The following is a 27,809-nucleotide window of genomic DNA, read 5'->3' as shown; positions in this document are numbered from 1 at the left end:
GGTCAGAACTTTGACCCAGGGCGATCAATAGACTACAAGTAGTGGTTCTATACTGGGATAAGTATTTTGAGGTTATTGATTCAAGCTATTTTCAGTAGGTTAAGATATGTTTCTAAATATTACAGCAGAGACGACAAGAAGCTGGGTTTGTGAGGAAGGATTTTGATAGGGGAGATCATGGAATAATCAAGGATGTACACCTTATTTATCTTACAGTTCTTTTGTATTTCTTTCCCAGGACATTAAAAGATGGTGTAGGTGAAGTTCTTCGTAGTTTGGATAATGGTGGTCAAGCAAATGGGGCATCTACGATAGAAAACAGCTTCAGTCTTCAGAAAATGCTACTTCTACTAAATAAACAGGGATCAGGCTACAGGTAGGTTCTGTCATTTGTTGATTGTTTTACTTCAGTATAAATAGCAAAGTTTCAAATATATTTTAATTCATCCTCTCTGGATCACTCAATCTCATTAATATCAGATCTTAGTTCTCGCTACTGCTGATAAATGATCTGGGGACTTCCCATTACGTGTCACCTCAGAACGACATTTCGTCCGACCAGTCAGAGTGTCACCAGATTGGGAAAGCTACATTCAGAATGTTTTTTCTTATCATGCAATCTTGGAAAGGTTAACACAAGTTAATCTGAATGGCAGTTTGTACGACTGATTCCATCAAAATCATTGTCTGTTTCTTGCTGCAATGGGATAAACATTTGAAACTGTGCTGTAAACAAGCATTATGAAACTAGCTTGTGAAACTAGCATGTGAAAGCTGTGTTGTAATTGGCAAATGTTGTCTTCTTGTTGGTCATTTCATTAGTTGGTCAAAGTTCATGAAAGGTCTTTTTGATGAGAACTGTAACGTGATGTCCTCAGATCTTTGTGTAGTGGTAGCGAGCACTAAGATCTGATTTTAATGAGATTAGGAGTCGCATTAAACCTGATGATTTGATAATGTTGCTAATTAGGAAGAACTGAAATTTACAATAACCTCCCTGTTATGATTTTTGTTTCATTAACATTAGAATATTTGAATCTGGTCGTTTGTTGGTTGTTCTAGTCCTGCCAAGAGTGTTATGTCTGATCCGGGCCAGCCAACAGTAAATAAGGAAGCTGTGGCAAGTGCCAAGAAAAACCTGAAGTTTGACAACAATCCTGTGTCATCTCCAAGGAAAAGTAAAGTTTCTCCTCTTAGTAAAGAAGCTCTACATCAACACAACAAGCTACTACGTAAAGAGACCCCAAAGACTGAAGACCTTGTTGCTCTTGAGAAAGGATTCCAGAGCTACATGTCACCGTTCAATTCCTCCCCGAAGAGTGACCGAGGATCAGTGACTGAGATGTTGCTTAGGAACTGTTCAAGTAGAAGTCGTGAAATCAGAGATCCAGTCAAGCCAAGCACAGGGAGTGGCAGACAGGTGATGAAACTGCCACAGCCCAACTTTGATACGAGTGACAGTGGGCTTGACACAGAGGGAACCCCTGGCGCCTCCAAGCCCATCATTCCCAGTCAGGTAGCCCCCCAAGACTCTAGTTCACTACAAAGTGAAGCTTTCAAGGGCACAGAGTTAGATCTTAGTCTCAGTACTATTGAAGAGGATGTTCGATCTGTGGTGTCTGCAGTGACATCGACTACATCACTGTCAACAGTGGATGACAAAGCTTTCAGAGAGGGCATAGCTGCTCTTGATGCTAATATTGCTAAAGTACTTAATGCTTTGGAAAAAACAAAAAAAATGTTTTCGTAATATGGAACGCTTTTGTTCTGCTTGTAAGAAATGTTGGTGCTTTTTGGTTTGTTTTTCATGTTTATGAACAGGTTATTTGTGTTGAACAGGGTTTTTGAAACTGAAAATGATTCATGAAAGTGAATGATGCTTTTAGCAGTTTTAGCATGACTTTTTTAATGTGCTTTTCTTTTAAAGTGCATTAATCATATACATTGATATACACAATCTGAATTCTTTTCTGAACATGACCCTGTAATATATATCTGTGATCCGTTAGAGTCACATAGTGTGGAGTCATATACACCCTTTTGACAGAATCGTATGTATGAAACAAATTCAAATTCATCTTTGCCTTACTCAAGACCACTGAATCAGGGTTAAATCTAATATGTTTGTCCAGCAAAGCAATCAAACAATTGTCTTCCTGTTGGATTTTCCTCACGCAAAAACAAAAATCTGTTTCTTATTTCAGCCAATCCAAAAATAATATATGGGTGATACCAGAATGTCTGTAAGAGGTATGGGGCGTAGGGTTGGGGCTCCAGATATGGGTTGTTCAGGAAACATATTTTTTTGGCCTAAAACATCAACAAAGGCCAGGCTCTAAGGAGTCCAAACGAATGCACAACAGCGTCAGCAGTGATGTATTTCATGGATTTAGTATTTCTGTTAGTGATTGTCTACTTAATACCTATCACGACAACAGAGGATTGGTCACTTGTATTGAGTAGGAAGGGTGCATCGGTTTGTTTGTTGAAAGAGTTGGATTTTTTCATAACAAAGGTTTCCTGTTTTATGACAATACATAGCTCTTGGTTTGTTCTATGTATCTAACTTGGTAGGATCTTATTTGCTTTGTAGAGAAGAACTTCAGTTTGTATCATCTAAATTTTCGTTTCATAATACTTTGTTGGCTTCACTAACATTAATCCCTGAAAAGGATGACAAAGGTTTCTCTTGAGACAGTTGGATGAGTACAAGCACATTGCTCGGTTTTGATTTGTAGCAGCTTTCATGACATTTATCCATGTAAATGGATTTTACAGAATGATGTAAATTTTGTTCAAACAAGTGCAGCCTTACTGGCAATACAGTTGTGTTCCTCAATGAAACTTATGCCAATTTACAACGAATACTATGCTCAAATCATTTACAATATTTTATCTTTTATATATCCTGTCTAAGTGGAGAAAAGTAAAACTTCTTAACATACACCTAATCAAAATATATGTCCTATTTATATATGTAAGCTCTGTATCTATATGTAATAGTGGCCCTACTCTCTCAATGATATCGGCCAAGATAAATTGATTTCACTGTTCAGTGACATGAGTATTTAACACTTATTGACATGAGTGTTTAAGGTTACAGTGTCATACCTTGTTTTTTAAGATGTTTTGTGGTATATATAGAATTGTCTCAAAGTTCTCATTAACAAGTTACATGTAAACACATTTGGACACTACAAACTATTACAAGTACCGGTACATGTTCCAAGGAAGAATAACTTTTATGTCTGAACTTGCATATATCATATCAAATTTTTAATAGGGCTTTTTTTTCAGTAAGTATATGTACTTAATTTTGGTAAAAACTAAAACATATCAACTATTTTCATGCCTTATGACTTCCGTTGATGCAATTTTGTGGATTGATAGATATATCTAAATGATGTGCTAATATACTTTGTTGGAAGTTTATTATTTTGTGATGGTGGTGTATTACATTTTGATGTTGTGTTAATCTTTGCCATTCATCATATTTCTTTCATAAAGCTATTTCAATCAATTAATTTCATGTCAGAATGTCTGGTTTACTGTGTTGCTCTAAGCTAAGATTTCTTGTACTGAAAGTATTTAGCCTAATTGCACTTTTGAGTATGTAAACCTCATGCAGAGTTAAGAGCTTGAATGTATATTGTAACTTTCTCAATGGCTAACGTTCCTTAAAAAAAACTACATTAAGCAAATGCTTGTTTGCAAAGTTTATGTAGCAACATACGTAACATACTTTCAATGTTTGCTTTTCTTTGTGAATTGTTTTTGTTGTTTATGATTATACAAGGATGCTTCTTAGATTCATTACAGTGAAAAGTTAGCAGTTAAATTTCAAGTATGCAGCTTCTTCTATTGCATCAATGGATATCGTCAAATTTCTTTTTTCTCATCTTGGAAAGGTGAAGTTACTCCATATCTGGACAGAAATAGTTGTCTTTACAAGTTTGTGAAGAATTTCAGTCTACCCGGTACTTTACTTTCTCAAAGCAATGAGAAAATCTCATACTGGTCACTTCAGTATGTATGAAAATCCATTGGCTTGTTGCGTATTTGTTTGATTATGGTCCCAATAAGTTTCAAGGATGAGAAAAACGGCAGTGTCTTGTCAATATTGATGTTTGAAATAGAAGTGCTTGATTTGGTATTACTCAACTTCTATCCCTTTTCATGATCAAAATGATTAACATTAAAGACATTTTAGTTCAGTGCAGAACTAGATTACAGAATTCATGGAATTACTTTACTTGCAATAGTATCATAGGATTGAGGTTGTGCTTTTAGTAGAACCAGAATCTCATATGAAATACTCAAATACTTCTCGATTGTGTGTTATTATCCAGGTTTCATTGAAACTTTCAGTGTTTGACTTCTCTAATGTAGAATATCAGCATAATGTAGAATGTTGGTCATTTTATCATATGACAAACATAGAATAGAATGATGATTTCTCTTTATCAAAATCATCAGTTCTGAAAATGAGATGCAGTTGTTTATTGCTCCTGTTTTGAAATGTTCATATTCTGCATTAGTGAAAGATCAAGATTCATCCACCAGATTTTAGAAGTTGATGTATTACCAAAATTGACGGTGTTAAAATTCTATTGCATGAACACACCAGATTATATGTGTTCAGTCATGAATGTTTATCTACAGAATATCTTTATGTGTCTGTCTCCAAGTAATTTAATCTTGTTGCCTTGTTCTGTGATCATCGTCTACTGAGACAGTAGTTTTTGTCAAAGTATTCACTTGAATAGTGCCTCTTTACGATATTACCTGCCAAATCCAGTGACATAATGTTCTGAAAATAGGGACAAACATTTACACATATTCTTTACTGTTTACCCCCAATTCCTATTTGTTACAGTTATACATTACCATTTTCAATGTTTCAACTTTTGAAGTTGTGAAAAATATTTACTTATTACTTTGCAAATTACTGATTTATCATTTTTCCCTTTGATTATCCTACCAGTGATATTTACATCGAGATCACGTTGGTTATATGTACATATTGAGTGTTTGTTTTAGTGCTTATGGGAGACGCAAACTAAGACACAGTCCACTTCCATTGTCTACAAGTGTACATTTAATTGTGAGACATTTTGTTGTTTACTTTTTTTCATCTTGACTTGTCTGTGATCGTGCCAAAGTAAGACAGTATTATTTACACGTTGATAAATATACCCATTTCTACTGTATAGTGTCAAACTAGGGCTTGATACTGGTTAACCTTGGACTTCAAGATAACACAATCTTGAACACTCCCTTGTATGCTTTACAAGTTTGTCTTTTCTTTTATTCATTCCATTGATCAGAGTATGTACTGTATGGAGTCTTTCAAGTCAATATTGTGTGTTGCACAACGGTCAACATACATAAATTGTCAGATTTCCACTTTGAATTGATGAAGTGGACAGCGGTTTGAACATTTAATCTTGAATGCATCTCATTAAGTCAACAGTCCACATACCTTCTAATGTGGTCCATTTTAGTGGCAAGTTATTGACCAATTAATGGGCCAAACATGCATGTTTCAAAGTGAAGTCGAACCAGAGTCTTTAAACTGACATTGTGTAGTGTACAAGTGCTTCTCTTTCATTTGTCAAATTTTGGGGTTGGGCTTTTTACCTGTAAGTGGGTCTCCGTCTGGAGAACAAGAAAATCATTGAAGCTCAAAAATATTTAAGGCTGTCACATTGAATAGTTTTCCTTTCACAAGAGCAATTTTAACAATGCTCTGCACATATTTTGTGTCATTTTGGGTTATTGCTTATGTTAGTCTATGGATTTTCCGATTTTATTAACGATCCCTTCAGGTTTAACATAGTGAGGTTTAACTAAGTTGATCGGATCAAATATGTGTTGCGAGACTGATGATTTATTAGGAATGGGAGTATCCCATTATTAACTATGGGTAGAATCCTAACCATCCAGATTGATGCTACCTCAGACTATTAGTGTCTTAATCATGTTTGCACAGTGTAACTAATGTCATGCCAATTACAAGTAACCTACACATGCATTAATTCAGATCATTTACTTTGATACGATACCTCCTTGCATTAAAAAGATCTGAGGACGCCTACATAGAAGGTTGCATCAGGTGAACCAATTGAAATGAAGACTGCATCTGTTCTTGGGCCCATCAGCAGACAGCTTTCTAAAATGATTTGGCTTCATTTTTTAACCACCATGATTTTGAAATTTCTGTTTGTAAAACTGAAGACCACACAACACAATTCTTCATTCGGTTTGTTTGTTTGTTGTTTTAAGCCGCACTCGGCAATATTCCAGCTATATGACAGCGATCCCGTTAGTCGCCTCTTACGACAAGCATAGTCGCAGTATGGTAATTCCCTGTTGGTTGTACAAGAAGCGATACTCACAAATGAGGATGTATGAAAATATCCACTACAATATTAGGATGCCGCTATACTTCCCACTTTCAGAACCTGTCATTTTAGTTCATTTTCAAGATATAGAAAACAGATATGCTGTTTTGCATTCTTCAATCACTCGTACTAAGAATTTAGAAGCCCTCAGATCTTCCCACAGAGAGGTATCATATTGAGTAAAAGACCTGATTTTCATGAGATTAAATTAATTTTCAAACACATGACATAAATGGTGACGTGAAATCTTTGTCCATGGTACATTTGATATTACATTTGAGAACACAATGAACATGGAGTGTCACTCATTGTTATTAACAAAATATTTAACAAGTGTCAATGTTGTTATTTGAGTGAGTTCATCAACTAATATTACAGCAACTCATGTTAACCAGTGTCAATCCACATGTTTGTCAACTCCTTCAAATAGTTATATGATCTATACAGACTTATGATGTTGTCATGATTAGAAATGTCATGAATCCTGCGTAGGGTATGCTAGCAGTCAGCATTTGTTCAGTGTCTTAGCACTGCCTCTATCAAGTTCAGATACATGTACCGGGATATTTGAAATATGTCATTTTCACTACATCATTGCAGAACAAAACTAATATATTTATGGCATAATTGCATCAAAATAAAACATCCACATCCATCTATTTGCCAAGGTAATGTTGGATGCTGATTTGGGTATTTAAAAGCTTTTTAAAGCTGCCATTATATGGCTTTAGTTGTTATTTTAATATGGGCAAGGCATAACTCAGTTCCCTCATTTAACAGGTGTTTATTCCAAAAATATCTGAAGGGAGGACAGGAATAAAACCAGAAGAAAATTAAATAACATGTTTTTTCAGAATTAAAAAAAAGTCTGACTAAATTTGTTTTTGCATTGTGCCTATATTTGTATTTTCTTGTTTGGGTTGATTAATTTGTCTTGAAGAAAAATGTCATCCTTTGCTTCAAATGGAGTCTTTCCAGGAGTGAGTTTAGAAGAGCAAAATGTTTAAATGTAACTACATTTTTGGATTACAAGTAATGGAATTTAAAAAATTATTTTTAGAAATTTAAAAAAAGGGACAGGCTTTTCTGTAAAGCAAGTGATTATTTTGGTATTACTAGAAATGTTCAGATGTGATTGCTGTAACCTCTGATGGGACTACAGAAGTGTCAATTATTGACTGCCTTCCAAGAAGATAGACATTCCTGAAAGACACTCTTAAACATTCCAGTGTTCAGTGATTCAATTTCACGGACTTAAAGCCAAAGATTAGATAGCATCATATAAACATTTCTGAAAACAACACATTTTGTACACAAGTGTGCAATAGGTAAATAGTAACCAACGTTAACCAAAAAACAAGGGCATAAATATCTTCATTTTATTCCCTTAAATGTTCTGTGATTGATATGAAAACAGTATTTTAACATTAGAGTTCAAAAGCAAATACTTGATAGGTTTTGGGGAAAAATATTATATGTTTGCATTGTTTGAAGGAGTTGACAAAATTTAGATTCTATATGAATACCTGCATTTATTTTGCATGATTTTGTGCCAATATTGCACAAGATGTTTGTATATCTCACAGGACCAGGTTTATTTTATATATTGTACTGTCTTGGTCAATCTTGACATTACTTGTCCAGGAGACTTTTATTATTTTTCCAAGACAAATTTGTTTTCAATTTGATCTTTGTATTAAAAGTTGAATCATTTTAGTCACTGTTTGTTATTGTTTGCTAGAAACTGTCATACCATCTGTCTTCAGGTCAACTCATCATGGTGGTCGCTGTGCAGAGTTGCGTCCCTTGGGCACGCCAGAAACCTATGATTTTGGGTTCGAATCCTAGGTTTGTCAGCACCATACCCATGCTCGTGGGTTTCACCAAAGTGGTAAACGTCTGAAACCTGCATCACTTCGGGCTTTCCTCCCACATTAAGCTGACACGCCACGATATGACTGGAATACTGTAAAAAGCAGCGTTAAACCCAACTCACATAATCACTCACTCAACTAATTATGAGACTTTTTTACAGGAATTTAAAGGCTGTGTTCCTCTTCATATCTTGACCACCATGGGGATTTGGGGTTCGAAGAAGTCCAAAAATGTAAGATGCAACGAAACTAATCCGGTTGATTGCATACAACGGTGTGGATCTTTCATTACTGGATTGTCTGGTGCAGACTCAATTTATCATCCCAAACTGGCTCCCACAGGAGATATGGCGCATGTGAGATCAAGCGACCATGATGTCACTTCTTATTACTGTCTACAAACTGAAAAGGTTAGAGTAAGTGAGTTGGGTTTAACGCCTCTTTTAAAACTATTCCAGTTATATCACGGCGTGTCAGCTTAATGTGGGAGGAAAGCCCAAAGTGATGCAGGTCTCGGACGCTTACCACTTCGGTGAAACCCATGAGCACGGGTATGGTGCTGACAAACCTATTAACATAAAATGGGGTGAACCGGTAAAGGTTAGAAGAATGATGTTGGATGATAAATAAAATCTCACTCTTGTATCTTTTGATATCAAATATTTTCCACTTTTATTAATGAGTGTTGATATATTTGATATCAAAAGGAACTTGAGTGAGATTCTCTATATATATTTTAGCTGGAATGTTTTGATGAAAAATGTCCTTGTGGACAGGAAAAGCTGTTCTGCCAAAATGTGAAAAGTGCCGACAACAATGGAACATTCTTGACTATTAAAAGAAACTACATGACTCATGAGAAAGTTGAAATCATATATTGTATGGATGCAGTTGTAACTAACACCAAATGGGAAGATGGCAGGCCTTTCAGAAACTTTCTGTACAATGATGTAGAAACATTAATTAGGTCCGTGTTTGACAATGCTGACAGACCAGAGAATCAATACAATCTCACACTGTTGATATTGTTGTACTTTTGATGAATGTCCTGCATCAGTAATGAAGCAGAGATACACACTTAGCTAAGTTAATTTTGGTTTGATATAAACAGTCTTGTTTAATATGGTGTTCCTGTCTTGAAAAGTCACAACAAAGCTGTCCTACAAAACACCACATTTCATTCAAAATCCCACAGCCTCCCAAATTTCACACCACATAGTAAAGTAATGTTGTCCTCATATATTATTATATACATATTTACATGCATGTTTGGAGTCAGTCATGTTCACAGAACAGGACTTTCAAGGAATATAGAATACCTATGCTGCCAGAACAGTGCAACAATTCAAAGAACATAATGGTAACAATACAACTGCCAAACAGAAATTGCAAAACATTTCCTGGGATGTTGATAGTGACATAAGCAATATATTGTTCCAGGTCTACTTCTCCTCTTGGTCAGCAATGTTAAACACACTTGAACACAACATATATACAACATTTAGATATATATATAACCAATTTTAACAAAATCATGCAAAAACAAGTAAATAAACACATAACATTTGGTTCTTACACTGTTATCACGCAAGTGAACATACAGTATGTAGAATTGTGACATTTGACAAGCCATTTGATCCTTTGTTCAGTGAATGAAAATTTAAAGTGGATGAAAACATATCACGGGGTCTGAAAAATTATGATGAAAGCCCAATAATGATATCAAAAGGAACTTAACTTTCAATTATCTTCATATTTTTATAAGTACTTCCTTTTAGAGAATTAGAATGCTACCTAATATATTATGCAATTGGTATTTCTGTAACATGGTCTTGTAACGCTGTGCAACCTCCATTTCTAAGTCTATCCCCAATGTGAATAGGTGAAGCTGAGAATCAGACTAAAAGTCAAAGATAAAGGTTAATGTATCAGACAATGAAGTGAACAATTCTTATTTAATAACTTGCATATTGCTTACTGCAAAAATGAAAGGAATAAGCACTTCAAAGATGTGTAATAATTAAGGCATTTAACTTTCTTGTGTGGCACTGTGTGTTGCTGGCACTGATGAAAATGAGGAAAATTGACTTTTAATCCAAATAATGTTAATGTGCATGCTATTTTTTATATCCATTACCTAGCTAATTACCTCACTTACATATATTTTCTGATATCTTTCTTATAGATGAACATTTTATTCATGTGTTGTTAAAATATTTTACAAACAAGAAAGTGTGAATTTGGAGCTATTGTTAAAATGCGATGTGCTGCAACCCCTTTTTTCTCTCCATTTTAACAGGTATTTTCTGAAACAAAACGGCTTGATATCAGAAAAAAGTGAAATACATGTACCCTGAATCTAAACCAGCAGACATCCTTAATATTAAGAAGCATGCACTAATGCATGATGGTGAAGGCGGTTTTACAAGTTTTCTGACAATTCATTATCAGGACTGTATTTGATCAATAAAATATACCAAGTACATTATGAAACTTTTGATCAAACAAGAAATAGTAATAAAGGAAGCAAATAATCCCTATATTCTAAGAACAGTTCACAAATAGCAATTGTCATTCATACTTGAATGAATATCAAGTGCAAAACATACCTAAAATTGTGTTCAAATAGACAATATCTTGTGTGACCTTCAATGAAAAAGCATAATAAACACTACGACTTGTCAACTAGGGGGTGTTGATTATTATTTTAGGGTGCGTAAAATATCTACACAAGCTGAACAAACAAAGAAATATTATTGATGATGCAGTAAGAGTTTTATGAATTTACTTTGAAATATGAAATTAGGAGGCTTGTCACAATTCAGCAATACATCACAAATTTGTACCACATAATACAATACACAATATCCCATGTTACAATTAGTGTTTTAATTCTGTATCACTTTTCAAAGAGGAATATGTGACATTGCATTGTGCAATAACTCGGCCAGATGACTACTAGGCTTACAGTTATCTCTCCTTGTATCACGAAACAAAATGCTAAAGCTGATTACCAAAAACTATCAGGGCACACCCAAATTAACCATTCATACAAGTTAGACAAACTTGTTCATAGTGACAACATTTTTTCGCTGAGACGCAAGGCAAGTGGAGAAATTCATGTGATAAGTGGTGCAAATTGAGTTTCGAGGTGTGTATCATATCAGACTCAAGTATATGTATTGCATGAGGTGAGTATCGCCAAAAAACATTCAAAATTAAAGAATGAAAGATATTAGTTTGTGAAGTTGGATTCAAAAGATTTTAGATAAACAATACCAAGAAAGCCATGTCATTTTAAATTAATCAAGCATATATATACGTCTCAGGTAAAGAAATCAGATCCCCACCACAGTCTCACCAAACTCAGACAAGGATTTAACTCAATTTTTTGCATAAAAAAACCCAAACTAAGGTGGTCAGTTCAATTCCCATTCAGGAGGTGAGATGAAAACGAAAATCTGCATCCAATCTCTGTTTACAAAATCACTGAATGATCTGTTGGATATAATTACTGTTGCTTTTCAACAAGTTCACTTGTATTTCACAAATCTTTACTACAGTGCTACATCAGTAAACTTTGTAATGATTTTGCCTGACCTCTGAAAGTGAATATTTACACTAATAAAAAAGATTCAGTTGAGATCAGAGAGGAAATAGGCAAGAAGGAACTAAACATGCTACCTAAAACTATGTTAATTAGAATATTCATTCAATGTACGAAAATGCACGTTACATGAACGCCAGTATGATGCAAAATTCAATCACTAGGCTTATTATTATCATGTTTCTTTATGTTTGTATAAAGGATTCTTGTAAGGTCAAACTTAGTGTTTAACAAAAGGTGTGCTTGTTTAAAAATGACATGTTTTTACCTTAAATATGTTTAGGCCTTTTTGGTGTTAACGTAAATACCGTAGGTACCTTGATAATCAACATATATATTTGAAACTGAAGATTAACATTGCATGTTTACAAACTTGAATATCACAAACATTTGGTCTATCCTCTCATTCAACTCACGAAATGTCACAACTGTCATGAGAACTGTGATAAATAAATGCATACATGGAAAACAATGTTTAGAGGAAACACATTCTCCCATTTTTCCTGTTTCTATGGAATGTACTGGTATTTTCAAATGACGAATGTCTTGAAGACAAACCCAATCCAATGCTGGACACAGGGACCAAACAATCATGTTCTTATATAGAGACAACATGATGCATAGATACATATTTTCATTACTAATGGCATTTTAATGCAATTGTCTACAACAAATGAATAAATAAGTTTTTGTAAAGAAGATCTTTTGTTGGTATACAATTTACCACATATTACCCCATGTTCACTGCCCATGTTCGCAAGACTTCTCAAATAATCTAGACAGCCTTTTGAAACAGCCCTGCATCCAGTAGAACAATATTTTCAACAGTAATAACACAACTTCAACATGCAAGTTGTTTCACAAACTATTTGCACCGATTTAGCATGTTGTTTGTTAAAATGCACCTTTCCTTTTGAACAATTCTGTGTCAGTGCATGGTAGTTAGTGCTTGTCACGTTTTGTGGGAACTTCCTGAACATACTGTTCAACTATAGCCCAAGTAACCAACCATCAAGCAATATGGTGTCTCTAAAGAAAGCCTTCACTGAATGATGGGTATCACAAAACTTTGCTGCCTAAATTACACAAAATAAACTCCCAAATTTAGTTTGTTTGTTGGAATAGGAATTTCAATTAATCTTCTCCAACTATCATGTGAGAAACAAAATAGATTTCAGGTGTGAACAAATTTGATATTACAATGAAGGAACATTTGTCAAAAAGTCACAGAAAATATTTTGTGCTCTTTCTGGACATTCACCTATATTATTGTGTACTACTGATAGCAGGGCTGTTGATCAAACAATACTAAGTACACCTTTGACTATTTTGGATCAATCACAGAAAACAAAGGATAAAGCACTGAATCACGATGAGTGAGTTTGGTTTGATGTGGCCTAACAATATTTCAGTTAAATCCTGGCATGTCAGTTTGACTGGAGAAAAGCCAAAATGTTGCAGGTCTTGGATGTTTACCATTTTGGTGAAGCCCATGAGCATGGTTATGGTGCTGACAAACCTAGACACATAATCAGGGCCAATGTAGGAATCAAACCCACAATCATAAGAGTTCTGGCATTCCTAAAGGATGCAACTTTGCACAGCATATTGTAGTGCTTTAGATGACTGGGCCCTCCATGACCCCGTATCATCACTAATTAAACAAATCAAGTGCATATGGTGGGTGCTCTGGACCCTGTTTCACAAAGCGATCTTTTCACAATATCTTTACCTTAACAACATTCTCAATACACTGATATATCTGTTTTACTACACATATCAACTTCCAGCACATATTCTCACTATGTATACATTATTTCTCATGCAATGTTTTCCTTAAAATATACAGGCTGCTTATTCAATATGCTTTTATTCAATCCATGGCAACTGAGAATACTATTTAATACAACAGCCACTAAAAGTGACGAACACACTTTAAGAAATATACAGAGTATTAACATGAAACGCTACATTGACACAATCTGTTCATGGAAACAGTAAAATTTACCATTTACCTTCTCTTGGACACTCTCATGAACAGTCACAGGCATTATCTGTTAACAATATACATTAGAGTATGTACACCCATGAAGAAACACCTTATAAATTTAAACCCTAAAAACAATTATGCAGGGATTATAACACAAATAATCTATAATTCTTTTACTCAAGCTAAAAAGTAATTTCCTTACATGTTTGAATGTTTTAGTAATGAATTCAAATTGCAATGAATTTTTCTGATTCAATAATGTTTATCATGTAATCTGTATGCTCAACAAGGAATCATATTCTCTTGCAAATGTAAAATCAGTCATTATTGCTGGGGTCAAACCCGACTAACAGCTTAGGGTAAACATGAACATGTGAAGGATAAATATAGTCTGTAATATAACAGAACAAAGCATAGACTGTCATGACAGGACAAAGCATAGACTGTCATAGGACAGAACAAAGCATAGACTGTCATGACAGGACAAAGCATAGACTGTCATGACAGAACAAAGCATAGACTGCCATGTCACAGGACAAAACATAGACTGTCATGACAGAACAAAGCATAGACTGTCATAGGACAGAACAAAGCATAGACTGTTGTAGGACAGAACAAAGCATAGATGGCCATGTGACAGAACAAAGCATAGACTGTTGTAGGACAGAACAAAGCATAGACTGCCATGTCACAGGACAAAGCATAGACTGCCATGTTTCAGGACAAAACAGAGTCATGACAGAACAAAGCATAGACTGTCATGACAGAACAAAGCATAGACTGAGTGACTGTGACAGTACAAAGAAAGAATGTACCACTGAAAAGCCAGGTTGAAATAGGAGATGGAGAATCAGTAAATGCCACATAACCAGAAACATTGGCAGCTGTAGGTTGTGCTTTGTCTCAAGCCGAGACACTTGTGACTTTCATAATGAACATTTTCTTGTGACTATTAAATTAAAGTTTTGATATGTGTCATCATATTGATCTTGGAAGTCAAATCATCAAATGAAATGCCAGCCAAGAAGATCCCCTCATGGCCAACCCCTGACCTTTCACTATTTCTGTAAACACAGTTCCCTCTCGTCATCTAAACATAGGTTAACATACACAAATAATCAAGTTTACATCTTGATTCCAAATGCAATATACTTCCTTCAAATAAATACAGTTAGGCGACTTTTATTTAAAACATGTTTTACAGATCCGCAGACTGTAAATCTTGTCGAAATGGGCTCCTTTTTTTGTAATTCTGATAAGCTGATAGCCTATTTCACCCAAAAATATGTAAGGATCAACTAAAGTTGACATATATTAAACATGAGAATCTCTTTGGTCCCTTTGGCCCCTGTAACTACAAGATAGCAAATTGATTAAACAATATTACTACTAAGATAGTAAACAAGGCTACCACTGGCACTGGTAGTAGTACTAGTGAGATAAGCCTTAACATCCTTATGTACAAAGGCTCATACGCATGATCATTAATATGTTTCATCAACATGTTGAATGGGTCCAGCTCTCATCAGACATGTATGAAGGATTATAACGAATGATGGAGGATCATGACAGATGATGTCGACTTCAGTGACAGCTGCTTACTGAGTTTTTAAACATGCATTCATACATAATGCAGGAAAGTCATTACAGATTTTTCATTAATGTTTTCTGTGACTTGAATTAAATGTAATTTGCACCTTCTTCTGATACATAGACCCATTATCTCCCTCTACTCATATGAATGACCCCTCCACACATGACAGAAAACAACTTGAAGAACAAACAGAGTCTATACTTGTAAGTAACACAATTCTCGTGTTCTGTACCTTGTCATCATAACTGAAGATTTGTACAATGTGAAGTAAACACTGAAAATGATGGGCAAATAATAAGGCATTTTTACATCGTTTACCAGTCAGGAATGAAAATAGTGGATATGTACAATGTCCTAATACATGCCCCAATCCTTGAAGATATCTCAATTAATGACCTGCCTTTGTCTCTGATTTGGTTAAACAAGAAGTGCCTTATAACACTGGTGATGGTATTGTAAATAATGTTTGGATGTTTTTTTTCTCTTTGTTTGATCAAAGTCATGAGTCTAAAAGTATTGTTCAAAGGGAACTCAAATATTGAAATATGATCATCCATGTTTTGATGCATCATCAAAATTGAAAGTCTAAACAGTGAAAGAGAGAATACAAATATTACTGATACACAGCTTCAATCCAAACTCAAATCTAAGGGAGTTAACCGGTATGCTTCACCGCTTCATTTGTACATTGCTCCAGCTCAAATCAAACTTGGTCATAGGAGTGTTGAAATATTCTCGTGGTTTTCCTATCAAACTTGATCAGCACAGTCAAGATCATGATTGACATAGAAGTCATTGATGGTTCGAGTGATGAAACTGAGAGACCGGATGAAGACCTCACAGTCCTCATTAAGGGAGTGTTGGTAGATGGAGCTCTGGGTGTCACACTTCACCTCTGCTAGTTGAGACAAGAACACCTCACGATATGGTAGCGCTTTCACTGCAACCTAAGAAATGCAGAACATGTTTTACAACCAACAAAATACAACATGGCATTGTGTGTTCACAACAAAATACAGTTTGGGCAGAAAGTTAACGAGCAAAATAATCAGATTTTTATGAATAAGCAACATATATCAAATAGTCTAATCTATAGTTTCTTCCTGAAAGAGTTTTATAAAACAGGGCATTAGACTTGAGCTATTTGGCAGTCCCAGCTATTTGATTCAATTCCCCCAAGCACCACTTGTTTGTCTGCTAGTTCAAACTGTATAATATATCAAACAATAAGTTGTTAACGATCATCCTAATTACTCAATGACAATGTCCTAAATGTCCAATGTATACCCAGTAAAATCAGCAGGACTACAGGGTTCCTCCATGTTTTCTGTAGCAGTATTGTTAATTTTACATTAAAATAAATATTCAATACTTATCTTGTCTCACATTATTTCATTGTGTCTCTTTTTCCGAACAAAAAGTAGATACTTTGCTTGCAAACACAACTGTTTGCTACTTGAAAAACCCAACCTCAACGCCCATCCATGACGCACGAGGCTCAAGACTTCAGAAGCCAAAGTACAGGTAGACGACTCAATCCTCAGAGGGGTAGGCAATATATCCTGTGAGACAGGATGAGTATAAGACTAATTCTTACTTATCCTGTCTCACACATTGCACACTTTAACTGATGGAGGGAGGTCGATTTGTCCACTAACATCTGATAGAGGTAATAATATAAACCTCTCATGTACTTCACATATTTACATCACTAATCGGTGTAACATCAATAGGTACCCAGCACCAACTACGAACAAATCGATTTATGTCAACCCCAATAGACGCTTGTGCTAATAACAATGATAATTCTGAGTTGAAAAATCATGTACATAATAATAAAGCAGGATTGACAATGTAGCTTCTTCAGTGTACGAGTATAATGTTTGGGGTGGAATATTCATCTTCATGGGACATCATCATTTGCTGTGCAAGAACCAAGAGGCCAAACCGCTGAGGGCAAAGATCTTAAACGGAGATATGAAGGTAGTGACCAACAAAGATAGGCTGAGACTGCCTGAAGCACCCCTTGAGACGGACCAGTAATGATGAAGAGCCAATGTAGAAGCGAGTTCACACGCCTCATGCAGCCTTATGGTCCTTGGAAGTAGTAATTCTGCAATCGGCAGAAGCTTGAAGAATGGTAGAAAAATCCAAAGGGTGACTGCAGTGCCTGAGTTGATTATTAGCGATGAAGTCCCATCTGAGAACAAAATAAACTGCACTGTGATGGTGTCGGTTGAAATTGATCCTCATGAAATCTAGTCCATGTATTATGCTGGCATGAGCCACAGTTGCTGAGACGAGCAGAAAAATAGTTATCTGAGGGATGTACTTCAGGGAGGCAAGACGTCAAGTACCATACAGGACAAAACTTTTACATCTCATCTTCGAGTTGTTAACCACAAGCAGTAGACAGGGATCAGGGATGGTCAAGAATTGCGTTCAAGAGCCAGCACAGGTAATGGCTGTCAGATAGGTATGAAGATAGTTGAGGAAATCAGCAATCTGTTGAGGCATAGCAGACAGTGCAGGAGAGATGTTGTTGGAACTGTTTTTCTCAAAGACCACCTAGCATCATAAAATTGTCTCATGGAACAACGACAACAGCAACATGCCCTGAATAAGCCTTAGACCTCAGGTATTTCTCCATACATGCCAGATGGGCAGACAGAATGGGGTGGGAAGACTTGGTTGACTTTCCATGCTTGAACTTGGAAGATGGGACTGCTGCTATGTTGAGGAGGGAGAAAAGCAAAAGTTACATCAGCCAGTATGACGTCCACCGTCACAAAAGCGAAGTTGTTGATGCACCACAAGTAATCGTCGTCTGACCATTGTCTCGCTACTTGCTAGTCCATAAGTTGGGCGCCGAGCTCTGACGAGATGCTTTCACTAAAAGGTGAGTGGTGGTAAATATCACCAAGGAAACACCATTCATTGCTGATGTGCGCTGGCTGAGTCCACCAGTCCAAGTGGGGATGAGTGAGTGAGTTGGGTCTAATGCCGCTTTTTACAGTATTCCAGTTATATCGCAGCATGTCAGCTTAATGTGGGAGGAAAGCCCCAGGGGATGCAGGTCTCAGGCGTTTAACACTTCGGTGAAACCCACGAAGCACGGGTATGGTGCTTACAAACCTAGAAACATAATTGGGGAGAACTGGGATTCAAATCCACAATTATAGTTTTCTGGCATGCCCAAGGGACGCAAACTCTGCACAGAGATTCGCGGCACCTTTGACGACTTGGCCACCGTGCCCCCCCCCCCCCCCCAAGTGGGGATGAGGCAGGATGAAGAGTGGCAGTTTGACTGCTGACGAGGGAGGAACGACCAGAGGTGATTGTGCATTGTGAGTGCCTATACCCAAGAACTTCTTTCACTGATGAGTGAGTGACTACCAGTATTCAAGGTATTACAGCATGTCAGCTTAATATGGGAAGATCTGCAGGTGTCAGACGTGAAATGTCACTGATGAAGAAAGCTTTGCTGACACAAGGTGTGTGTGACAGCAATGGAAATGGTCCGCCACCGGTCTTGTGGGAGAAGAAGGCAGTCGCAGGTTGCATTGAATACTTCTTTGTTCAATGTCAGGCATTGGGACTTAATCAGGTCAGACTTCACCATGTTGACAAGCCAACCGGGGCAGTGATAGAGGTACTGGTTGAAGGGCAGCTGCCAGATGAGTACTTCCCTCTGGGTGTGAACCTGTAAGCAATCGTCCAAGTACACAAATATATACGAGTCTGATTCCCGTCCGGTGGATGAAGGAGATGACAGGCTTTGTGATTCTCGTAAAATACCCAGGAAATTTCAAAGGCAGGACATGCCAGTGAAATGTTGTCCCAGGTGTATCTGCAGTAGAACGGAGGTATGGACACATGTACATAAGTATTCTGTAAACCTAAACACACCAGACGCCCTTGGGTGCATAGTTTGCTGCCTGACTGACCAAGCGGAAGCGTCGTGGATGGTCCTAGACAAAGGGGTAGAAGATGTGCATACTGCAAAACATGCAGACTTGTTCAGCCCTTCTTTGGCACAACATATATTTGTGAGTTGAAGTTAGGGACGATGGTAGCTGGATCCAGGATTTAAATTACTTCTGGACAAGTGACTGTATGGTGGCTCAACAAACTGGCAGGTGCAAAAAGGACGGTGACGACAGCATATGTGGCTGTTGCATACAGCCGACACCTCTCCTTCATGAGCGACATGATGAAGGGTTGTCCTGTATCGTCAAGTGGGCCAGAACAGCTGCAATCTGTCGCCTACTGGGGTTGGTGTCAACTGAGATCCTAGTTGTCCAGCAGTCAGTATGTGTTGGAAAAACTATAGGGCTGGTTGAAGGTGCATCGCTGATCATTCTTAGAGGCGGTTCCATCTAAAGTCATATGACAGTCAACTGAAACAGCAGAACATTTACTGGCCCCTGTGTTGTGTCATTGACTTCCTTCTGTACACACTTAATGATGTGAAAAAAGATCTCTTACTCAACTTTTGAGCATTGTCAACTACTTGTGGGGCCTTCAAAAAAGACACAGGAAGGTGGGCGCCTTAAGGGAGTGTCATTTCCTTAAGTCTTTCAAAGGACATATCCAGCGATCAGCTATGGCACCCTCACATTGACAATGAAGGGTCAGACCTCTGAGGTGAATGCAAAGGCAGCTGGGAAACCATCCAACATAATACACTGTAATACCCGTGAAAAGCCCTGGATAGAATATCAGCAACCCATGCTTGTTGTATGACTAATAGGATTGGGTGGTCAGACTTGGTGACTTGCTTGATGCAAAACAGAGTATCCCAATTGCGTAGATCGATGCTCATGATGTCAATCACTGGATTGTCTGGTCCAGACTTGATTATTTACAGACCTCTGTCATATAGATGGAAATTAGCTGAAACATTAAGCGAACAAACAGAATACATTGTCATCATCAAGGTGACCTATTGAAGGAGGAGATGTGTACAATGAACTGCAGTCGCCAAATGAAGGAGACGTCAACAAGCTGGAGGTTGAGAAGACTGAAGCGGATTTGGCTGATGTGAGGTTGTGGAATGAGGTGTCAGCAACAATGAACCAGCATGGTGTCCAGTGGAGGTGGACTGTGCTGGGGTTGCAGCAGACGATCCTTAAGACCCGGGATGAATGGTGTGGCGACTGGGACTGCCTCGTCGGAGAAGGTAACAGACTTTGGGTAGAGGAGTTGTTGTAAGTCTAATACTGCAAAGTAACAGAGTGACAGTGAGTGAGTGAGTTGAGTTTAACGCCGCTTTTAACAGTATTCCAGTTATATTGCGGCGTGTCAGCTTAATGTTGGAGGAAAGCCTGAAGTGATGCAGGTCTCCGACGTTTACCACTTAAGTGAAACCCACGAGCACGGGTATGGTGCTGACAAACCTAGACACATAATCGGGGCGAACCGGGATTCGAACCCACCATCATAGGTTTCTGGCGTGTCCAAGGGACGCGACTCTGCACAGCGAATCGCGGCGCCTTAGACGACTGGGCCACTCGTGCCCCCCAACAGAGTGACAAAGCATGACGCATTAGTGCATGCTGTCTCCCAAGACAAGAGACAGCAAGGGTGTAGGATCCGCAGGAGGCGATGTATAAGGTAGAACAGCCTTCACAACAGGTTGTCAGTCATTGAATAAATGTATCCTAACATTAAAACTATGAAGGTCTAGGTAGAATATCGATCCACTGAAAAACAAGAGTGAAGAATGTAGTGTGGCGTAAAAAAACCAAGTATGCCAAGGAAGAATATAAATCCACTGCAAAATACAGTTTGATGAAATGTAGTTGGCAAATGGCAAGATAATCAAGGCCTTTTCTCTACTTCGTGATGATGTGTAAAGGGAAGTAAAACCACATGTCTTGAGCAAGATGCCAGTGAAACAAGAGACTTGGGCTGCGGGTGTCACTGAAGGGCTGCGTTTGGGTAGGGTGTTTCCAGTTGCAAACAGATGCGTTTGCAAGGGAAGTTTCAACTTTTGATTTGGAAATAGAGACAAATGCAATGTTTGAGACAGGATAAGTATAATACTTAATATACTACCTACCCAGTCTCAGAGATCAAGGTTATCACATCTCTTCAGCCTTTCAAGACCAAACAAATAAATTGCAAGTGTGTCCGTGGCATTTGATTTGCTAACCTAGACAATTTTATATAAGCTTGATGAGTGAACACTTTAAGCACTAGGTTGCCCCACATTTCACAATGCTTTACTTGCATGTTCTGTTTGCTCTACATCATTACATGCCTCAGGTGCTTGATACAGAGCCTAGTGTCTGCACCGAAATGAACAAAACAATAAAATAAACAAGAAAGAAGTTGTCGTCCATACAAATACCTGCAGTCATCGGTTATTACATTTTACATTATAGCTACATTTTAGACATTTGTGCACATAAATAACTGCCAGTATGTTAACTTACAGCAAACACGCCCCTCACAACCCATCCATGGAAAGGTTTTAGACTGCGGGAATAAGCATTGCTTGCACACAATGTAAGGTCAAGCTGACCTGAACACACTTCACGCATGAATTCCAGGACAAATTCAAGCCCCCTGAAACACAATACAATCAATAATTGAAGACCTTTATGCTATGTATCTGTGATAATCAGTATTCTGTAAGAGTCAAACGTTTTGTTTGTTTGTTGGTTGGTTAACGCCGTACTCAGCAATATTCCAGCCATATAAAAGCAGTCTGTAAATGATGATGTCTTAGACAATAAAAGTGATTGACATCATGACATCTTTGTGAATCAGTATGCAATAATAATTAATCTGTGATAATCAATATGGCATGAGCATCAGTCTGTGACACTGATAACCAGTGTGTGATAAGTATCAATTTGTGATAAACTCTGTGTTAAGTACCAATGTGTGATAATCAGTGTGTGATAAACTTGTATCAATGTGTGATAATCTTTACCCTGTAGACATTGATCTGTGATAAAAATCATGAATGTGTGTAAGCATCAATCTGCGATAAAATCATTATGTGACCAGTAATAATCAAGTATCATTTACATTAAGTAAGGATAAGAATATATGGATGAACAACTTCTTTATTACAATTAAGAGCGACGTTTCGGTGCAGGTTCTAACACCGTTATCAAGCAAGTGATTTACAGAGTGTGGTTGTCATCACTACCCTTGTGTGTACATAACAGGCTTCTCTACTCCAGTATAACAGTTCCATATATTCTTTTCCTTACTTAGTACTCCAACTTCTAAATGCCTATCAAAGAAGTTATCATTTACATTGCAAAGTCAAACTGAAATAACAAGTAATTGTCACTCAAATTCTTTATCATTACAAATGGTCTGAAATAAGAAAATCACACCATACCGTTTGAGCCAGAGTATTGCTACTGTAGCAGAGTTGGAGTTTGTGTGCTGTTTGGCCTTGACTTCATACACCACCATGTCTTGGAGTGTCGCAAAGCTGTTCGAGTTGGTAGAATACTTCTGCTGGATTTTCTGGAAGGAAACGTGTCTTACATGATGTGAATTGCATTAATGACACTTTATTTCAGTATAAGTGACAACAGATCAGTCCCCAGTTCTTACTATGATGTACAGTTGATTCAATCCAAGCCAGATTTGTGTGGGACAGAAAGTTTACTCAGGATTAGGGATTTTAACAGGAGAAATAGGATTCCAAATTCAGTTTTCAAAATATCCATTCATTTAGTTACATTTGATTAGAACTGAAAGTAAATAATTCTGTTTTGATGAGTTTTGATTGTGAATGGTGTTTACATTGTCACAAATCTAACTTCTCTCGCTTGACATGTGATCTCACTTCCATGAAGACAAAGGCAGGAAATGCCAAGTAGGGCACATTCAAATGAGAGAGATCAACCAGTGACAATAACATATGGCATTTTATTGATGAGAACAACTGACTAGATGTATGTGTATATGTTACTGGGAATATGTCAAATCAGGGAATAAGTATAAACTATAATCCCTGGAATTTTCAGGGAATGCATGTCATGTCTGATTCACGCAGGGAATATACATAATCCCTAAAATTTTCAGGTACATGTATTATACATAGTCCCTGATTTAACATGTGATTTAGACATATTCCCTGAAACTATTTCATACATGGTTGTATGAATGATTCTTTCTAGTTAAGTATCAAGTATCAAGTATCAAGTATCAAGTATCAATATAACACTGTTAAAGCGTTTGTTAAAAAGGGAAAAAGTTTGTAAAAATAACACATACACGTGTTTAATTGAACAATTAGTCAACACTGTAATCAACACAATGTTAGTCAAGGTGTGACTGTCTCCTTACGACTAAATGAGGGAATTCCAATTGTTGTAACAACACAACAAACTGTGAAATCAAGGACATGTTAGTTGCATGGTTATGAGATAACATCACTAGTGATTGTACTGTAGGACTGAAATTTGTTAAAGTCCAGAAAAAACGGTAGTCATGACAGCAGCATCAAGTGTTCCCACTTTGCTGCACTTTTAGGAGCTGATGGGGAAAATTGGTTTGACATCAGGTCTGCCCCCAAAAGTTATCACTCAGTTTCAGAGTTAAGATGACGTGGCAGAACTAGCCCCACCTACAATGACTGAAAAGTCAAATGAGTCTTCAACCGAACCTAGCGAACCAAGTGAGCCATCTCCAGAAACGACTGAGGCATCAGCCCAGCACAAGTGGGTCATCTCCCGAGTCTGGAAAACTGTCACCATGTGATATAGATGAATTGGTCAATACTCCTAATGCCCTGAATAAATCACATGAAGAAGCCTTCATATTCACGTGAAAGTAAGCACACCATGCACAGATGCAGCAAGCTGAACAAATGGTTAAGTGCAGCAAACATGTTTTATGAGCAGTGCAATTTGGTGACCATGTCACAATGCCACTTCCCCAAGGTGCTGCTCTGATACCAGAATCACAATAGGAGATGTGATGGAATGCAGTGATAATAGTTTAAACACTATTGCTGTGAAAGGTGGAACACAGAATGGGAAGTACTCCTGTAGCCACTTTGATGTCATTTTCCCGAAGCAAGAGAGTTAACTGACTTTAAAAGTCCAGTTTCTACCCTTGCCGAACTAGGCTGGAATTCCTGGGCTTGATCATAGCGCCACATGTGGTTATTACGAGTAATGTCCCTTCTATGCCTCTCCAATGGACCAATCAGATTCCACCTTTCGTATCACTTGCATTTGCTTCAAACAAAATGGCGGCACCCAGTCAAGACGATCTGATCGATAATCAAAATCTATATTGTGATCAAACGGGTCTTACATTGTGAAGTGCATCAAATCATGTGAGCACCTTGATTAAAAACATGAAAACATTTGGAAAATATCTGTTGACAATGAGTTGCCAGTGCACATGCTTTGCAAATCCTGCAATTGACCGAAATCTGCATGACAGTTTACAAACCGGATTTCAATTTCATGGGTCGATTTGATTTGACTTTGCATAGACTCGTTAGTCCAGCCAAAATGTAACTCCATAATACCAGCCAAGTTCGGCCAAGGTGGAAACTGGACTTTTATAGTCAGTTAACTCTCTTGCCTCAGGAAGATGGTTTGATGATTGTGCGACAGTACTGTATGCAATTGAAGATCTTGTTACTGACAGGAACATTACATGTCGCCAGGCTGTGCCACTCAAGTCTGACATGCGTCAATAGAAACTAAACAATAGGGACATAATATGTCTTGTTTTGATAACTTGTGTCTTACTGCAAGAGTTACAATGCTGCATTCAACTTAGTTGGTACTGATGTATGCCAATTATATTTAACATTTGTCAAATAAATCTTTTCTTTTTAATAAATTCCTTGACATTATTATGTTGATACTAGAGAGAATCATTTTTCTAACAAAGTTGAATGAAATGGTTTCAGGGAATATATCTAAATAACATGTTGTTAAATCAGGGAATATGTATAATACCTGAAAATGTTAGGGATTATGTATAATCCCTGCATGAATCAGACATTACATATATTCCCTGAAAATGCCAAGGATTAACCATATTCCTTGATTTGACATAGTCCCTGTGACATATATATAGGCTGTATGTATGTAGTGTGTGCCACCAGTGGTATTTAATGTGTGTGACATTAAAATAATAAATATGTCAGTAGGGGGGCCTGTGCATGTTACAGCACAATTTGCAATCACCAGTGCCTCCTACATGGGCTGTGAATGCCCTGTCCATACAGCAATTAGAAAAGGCTAGCCACCAAGTATGTAGCCCTATGTATCAGTACTCAGAGTTACTCACCCTGATGTTCCCTGCAAAGTCCATCTTCACAGGAGCAAAGGCAGTTCCATTTAATTTATCTGCAAAAAGATACAATGCATCCTACTAGATGTGTTTCTAAATACAGTAATAACACTTGATTATTAATGTAGTTCAATAATTACACTAAGCTAAATAACAAAATATGAAACAAATACATATCCTTATATCATGTATCGTATTTGCTGTATTAAACACCCTGCATCAAGAAGCACCCCTGAGCAACTTCCAGACCAATCTGTCAGTACTGGGCAATCTTTATGAGCGCCCCTTACATAGACTGAAACTTTACATGACAGTCTGTATTTTCTTGTGTATATTACACATTTGTTAACAGAAATCAGCTGCACAGAAGGAGTAAACTATATAACTGCATCACTACTGCTCAATCTCTAAATGAGTGAGTGAGTGTGTTGGGTTTAACTCGGCTTTTAACAGTATTCCAGTTACATCACAGCGTGTCAGCTTAATGTGGGAGGAAAGCCCGAAGTGATGCAGGTCTCAGACGTTTACCACTTTGGTGAAACTCACAAACACGGGTATGGTGCTAACAAACCTAGAAACATAATCGGGGTGAACTGGGATTCGAACTTACAATCATAGGTTTCTGGCGTGTCCAGGGGACGCAACTCTGCACAGCGAATCGCTGCGCCTTAGAAAACTGGGCTACCCATGCCCCCTCTATCTCTAAAAGCATGCTTAATCAATGTTAATTTGTATATATTTCAATAACAACAGAAGAAGAAAACCCTATAAATGCATGGTAATTTATACCGAAAACGTTTTATATTCATTGACATTTGAACTAGGTTTGTTCACTGCTGCTCAATCGCCATTGATCTCTAAAAACAAATTTAATTTGTCTATGGTTTTACTAAGGCCACCCCACCCCACTCCAATATTCAAGTAGCTGCAATAGTTTATTACAAGGAATACATTATGTATTAGTTAGCAGTCTGTAACATAAGCCACTTTGGGTAGTAAAACTGAGGAATGATATCTATGAACAGTCCATGCATGAACAGATGAAGATAAAGTAATACAAGTGTGTGTTTTTGGCACAGTTTACATATCATACCTGAAGCAGCATGGTAAACATGGTAAACATGGTAAAGAGGAATCTCTGAGGAAATCATCACGTTCACATTTGAATCATATTTCTTGGTGGGGAGGGAAATGTCTCAAAACATAAAGAATAAGGTTTGTTATGGTACATTAACTTACTGAACTGCTCGTGAATGTCATACTCATAGTACCATCATCAATGAATCAAAAACAAAGATAATTACTTACTACAGCTAACCTCCACATTACCATGATTACTAAGTAGTGCAAATTGCTGACTCACCAAATATAGGCACAATGGATCTGCATGCTCCCAGGAATGGTTCCACAGGAATTCCGTTATTTGGTAAACTTGTTACTTCAGTAAAACTAAAAGTAAAAATAACTTCAAAATGAATACATGCCATAAAAGTGTGATTAGACTGACATAACCATGATAACATTTTGTAACATACTTCCCATCTTCATTTATTGATGCCACTGATTCTGGTTTTATTGATCATGTTGATTATGATTTGATAAATAAAAATGACATTTTTCATGTATATTTACATTATCAATATCTCCCGGATCGATCACATGACAGAGGAGCTCCTGTGACAATCAATAACAAGGCAAAAAGTGAGGGCTCACTAACACCCCAAAACCTCGACATCAGCTGAAGAACAATTTTAGTATCGGAGATATATCGATACCTTAACGTTTGTGCCGGTTTCTCATAAAAAGCACAATAATATAACATAGTAATGGCATGATTCAAAGATGCACTGGTGATCAAGATTTTCCAGATACGGTAACTTGACTTAATATTTTGACCCAAGATCGATTGTCATCTTGAAGAATGTTCATGTATTTATAAATGTCTTTTGTACTTTTTGACCTTGTAACTTATTACTATATAAGCCTGCCCTTTTAGGTCGGGTGATTGAAATCAACCTTTGCACTGAACCAGTAGTCAAACTGTTTG

At 37.2% G+C, this 27,809-nt stretch overlaps 2 protein-coding genes across 3 annotated transcripts in view; one reads left to right on the top strand and one right to left on the bottom strand.

Moving 5' to 3' along the window:
* Positions 1-8,120, top strand: part of LOC124149259 — a 30,260-nt gene extending 22,140 nt beyond the window's left edge. For both annotated transcript variants that reach the window (XM_046520722.2, XM_046520721.2), the window contains exons 11-12: positions 239-376; positions 1,063-8,120. In XM_046520722.2, coding sequence (XP_046376678.2) covers positions 239-376; positions 1,063-1,750 — 826 coding nt within the window. In that variant the 3' untranslated portion in view covers positions 1,751-8,120. The remainder of the gene's footprint in view (positions 1-238; positions 377-1,062) is intronic.
* Positions 8,121-9,138: 1,018 nt separating this feature from the next.
* Positions 9,139-27,809, bottom strand: part of LOC124149258 (pleckstrin homology domain-containing family A member 8-like) — a 30,406-nt gene continuing 11,735 nt past the window's right edge. Inside the window, exons 8-12 of the mRNA XM_046520720.2 lie at positions 27,126-27,211; positions 25,760-25,818; positions 22,833-22,963; positions 21,910-22,042; positions 9,139-16,416 (exon numbers count right to left, since the gene is read on the bottom strand). Of these exons, the coding sequence (XP_046376676.1) occupies positions 16,219-16,416; positions 21,910-22,042; positions 22,833-22,963; positions 25,760-25,818; positions 27,126-27,211 (607 nt within the window). The 3' untranslated portion in view covers positions 9,139-16,218. The remainder of the gene's footprint in view (positions 16,417-21,909; positions 22,043-22,832; positions 22,964-25,759; positions 25,819-27,125; positions 27,212-27,809) is intronic.

The sequence above is a fragment of the Haliotis rufescens genome, unplaced genomic scaffold, assembly GCF_023055435.1.
Source record: "Haliotis rufescens isolate VD_foot unplaced genomic scaffold, xgHalRufe1.0.p SCAF_4, whole genome shotgun sequence".
In the NCBI taxonomy this organism is placed as follows: domain Eukaryota; kingdom Metazoa; phylum Mollusca; class Gastropoda; order Lepetellida; family Haliotidae; genus Haliotis; species Haliotis rufescens.
The sequence above is the reverse complement of the archived record's forward strand: the minus strand, read 5'-3'. Positions and strand labels throughout refer to the sequence as shown.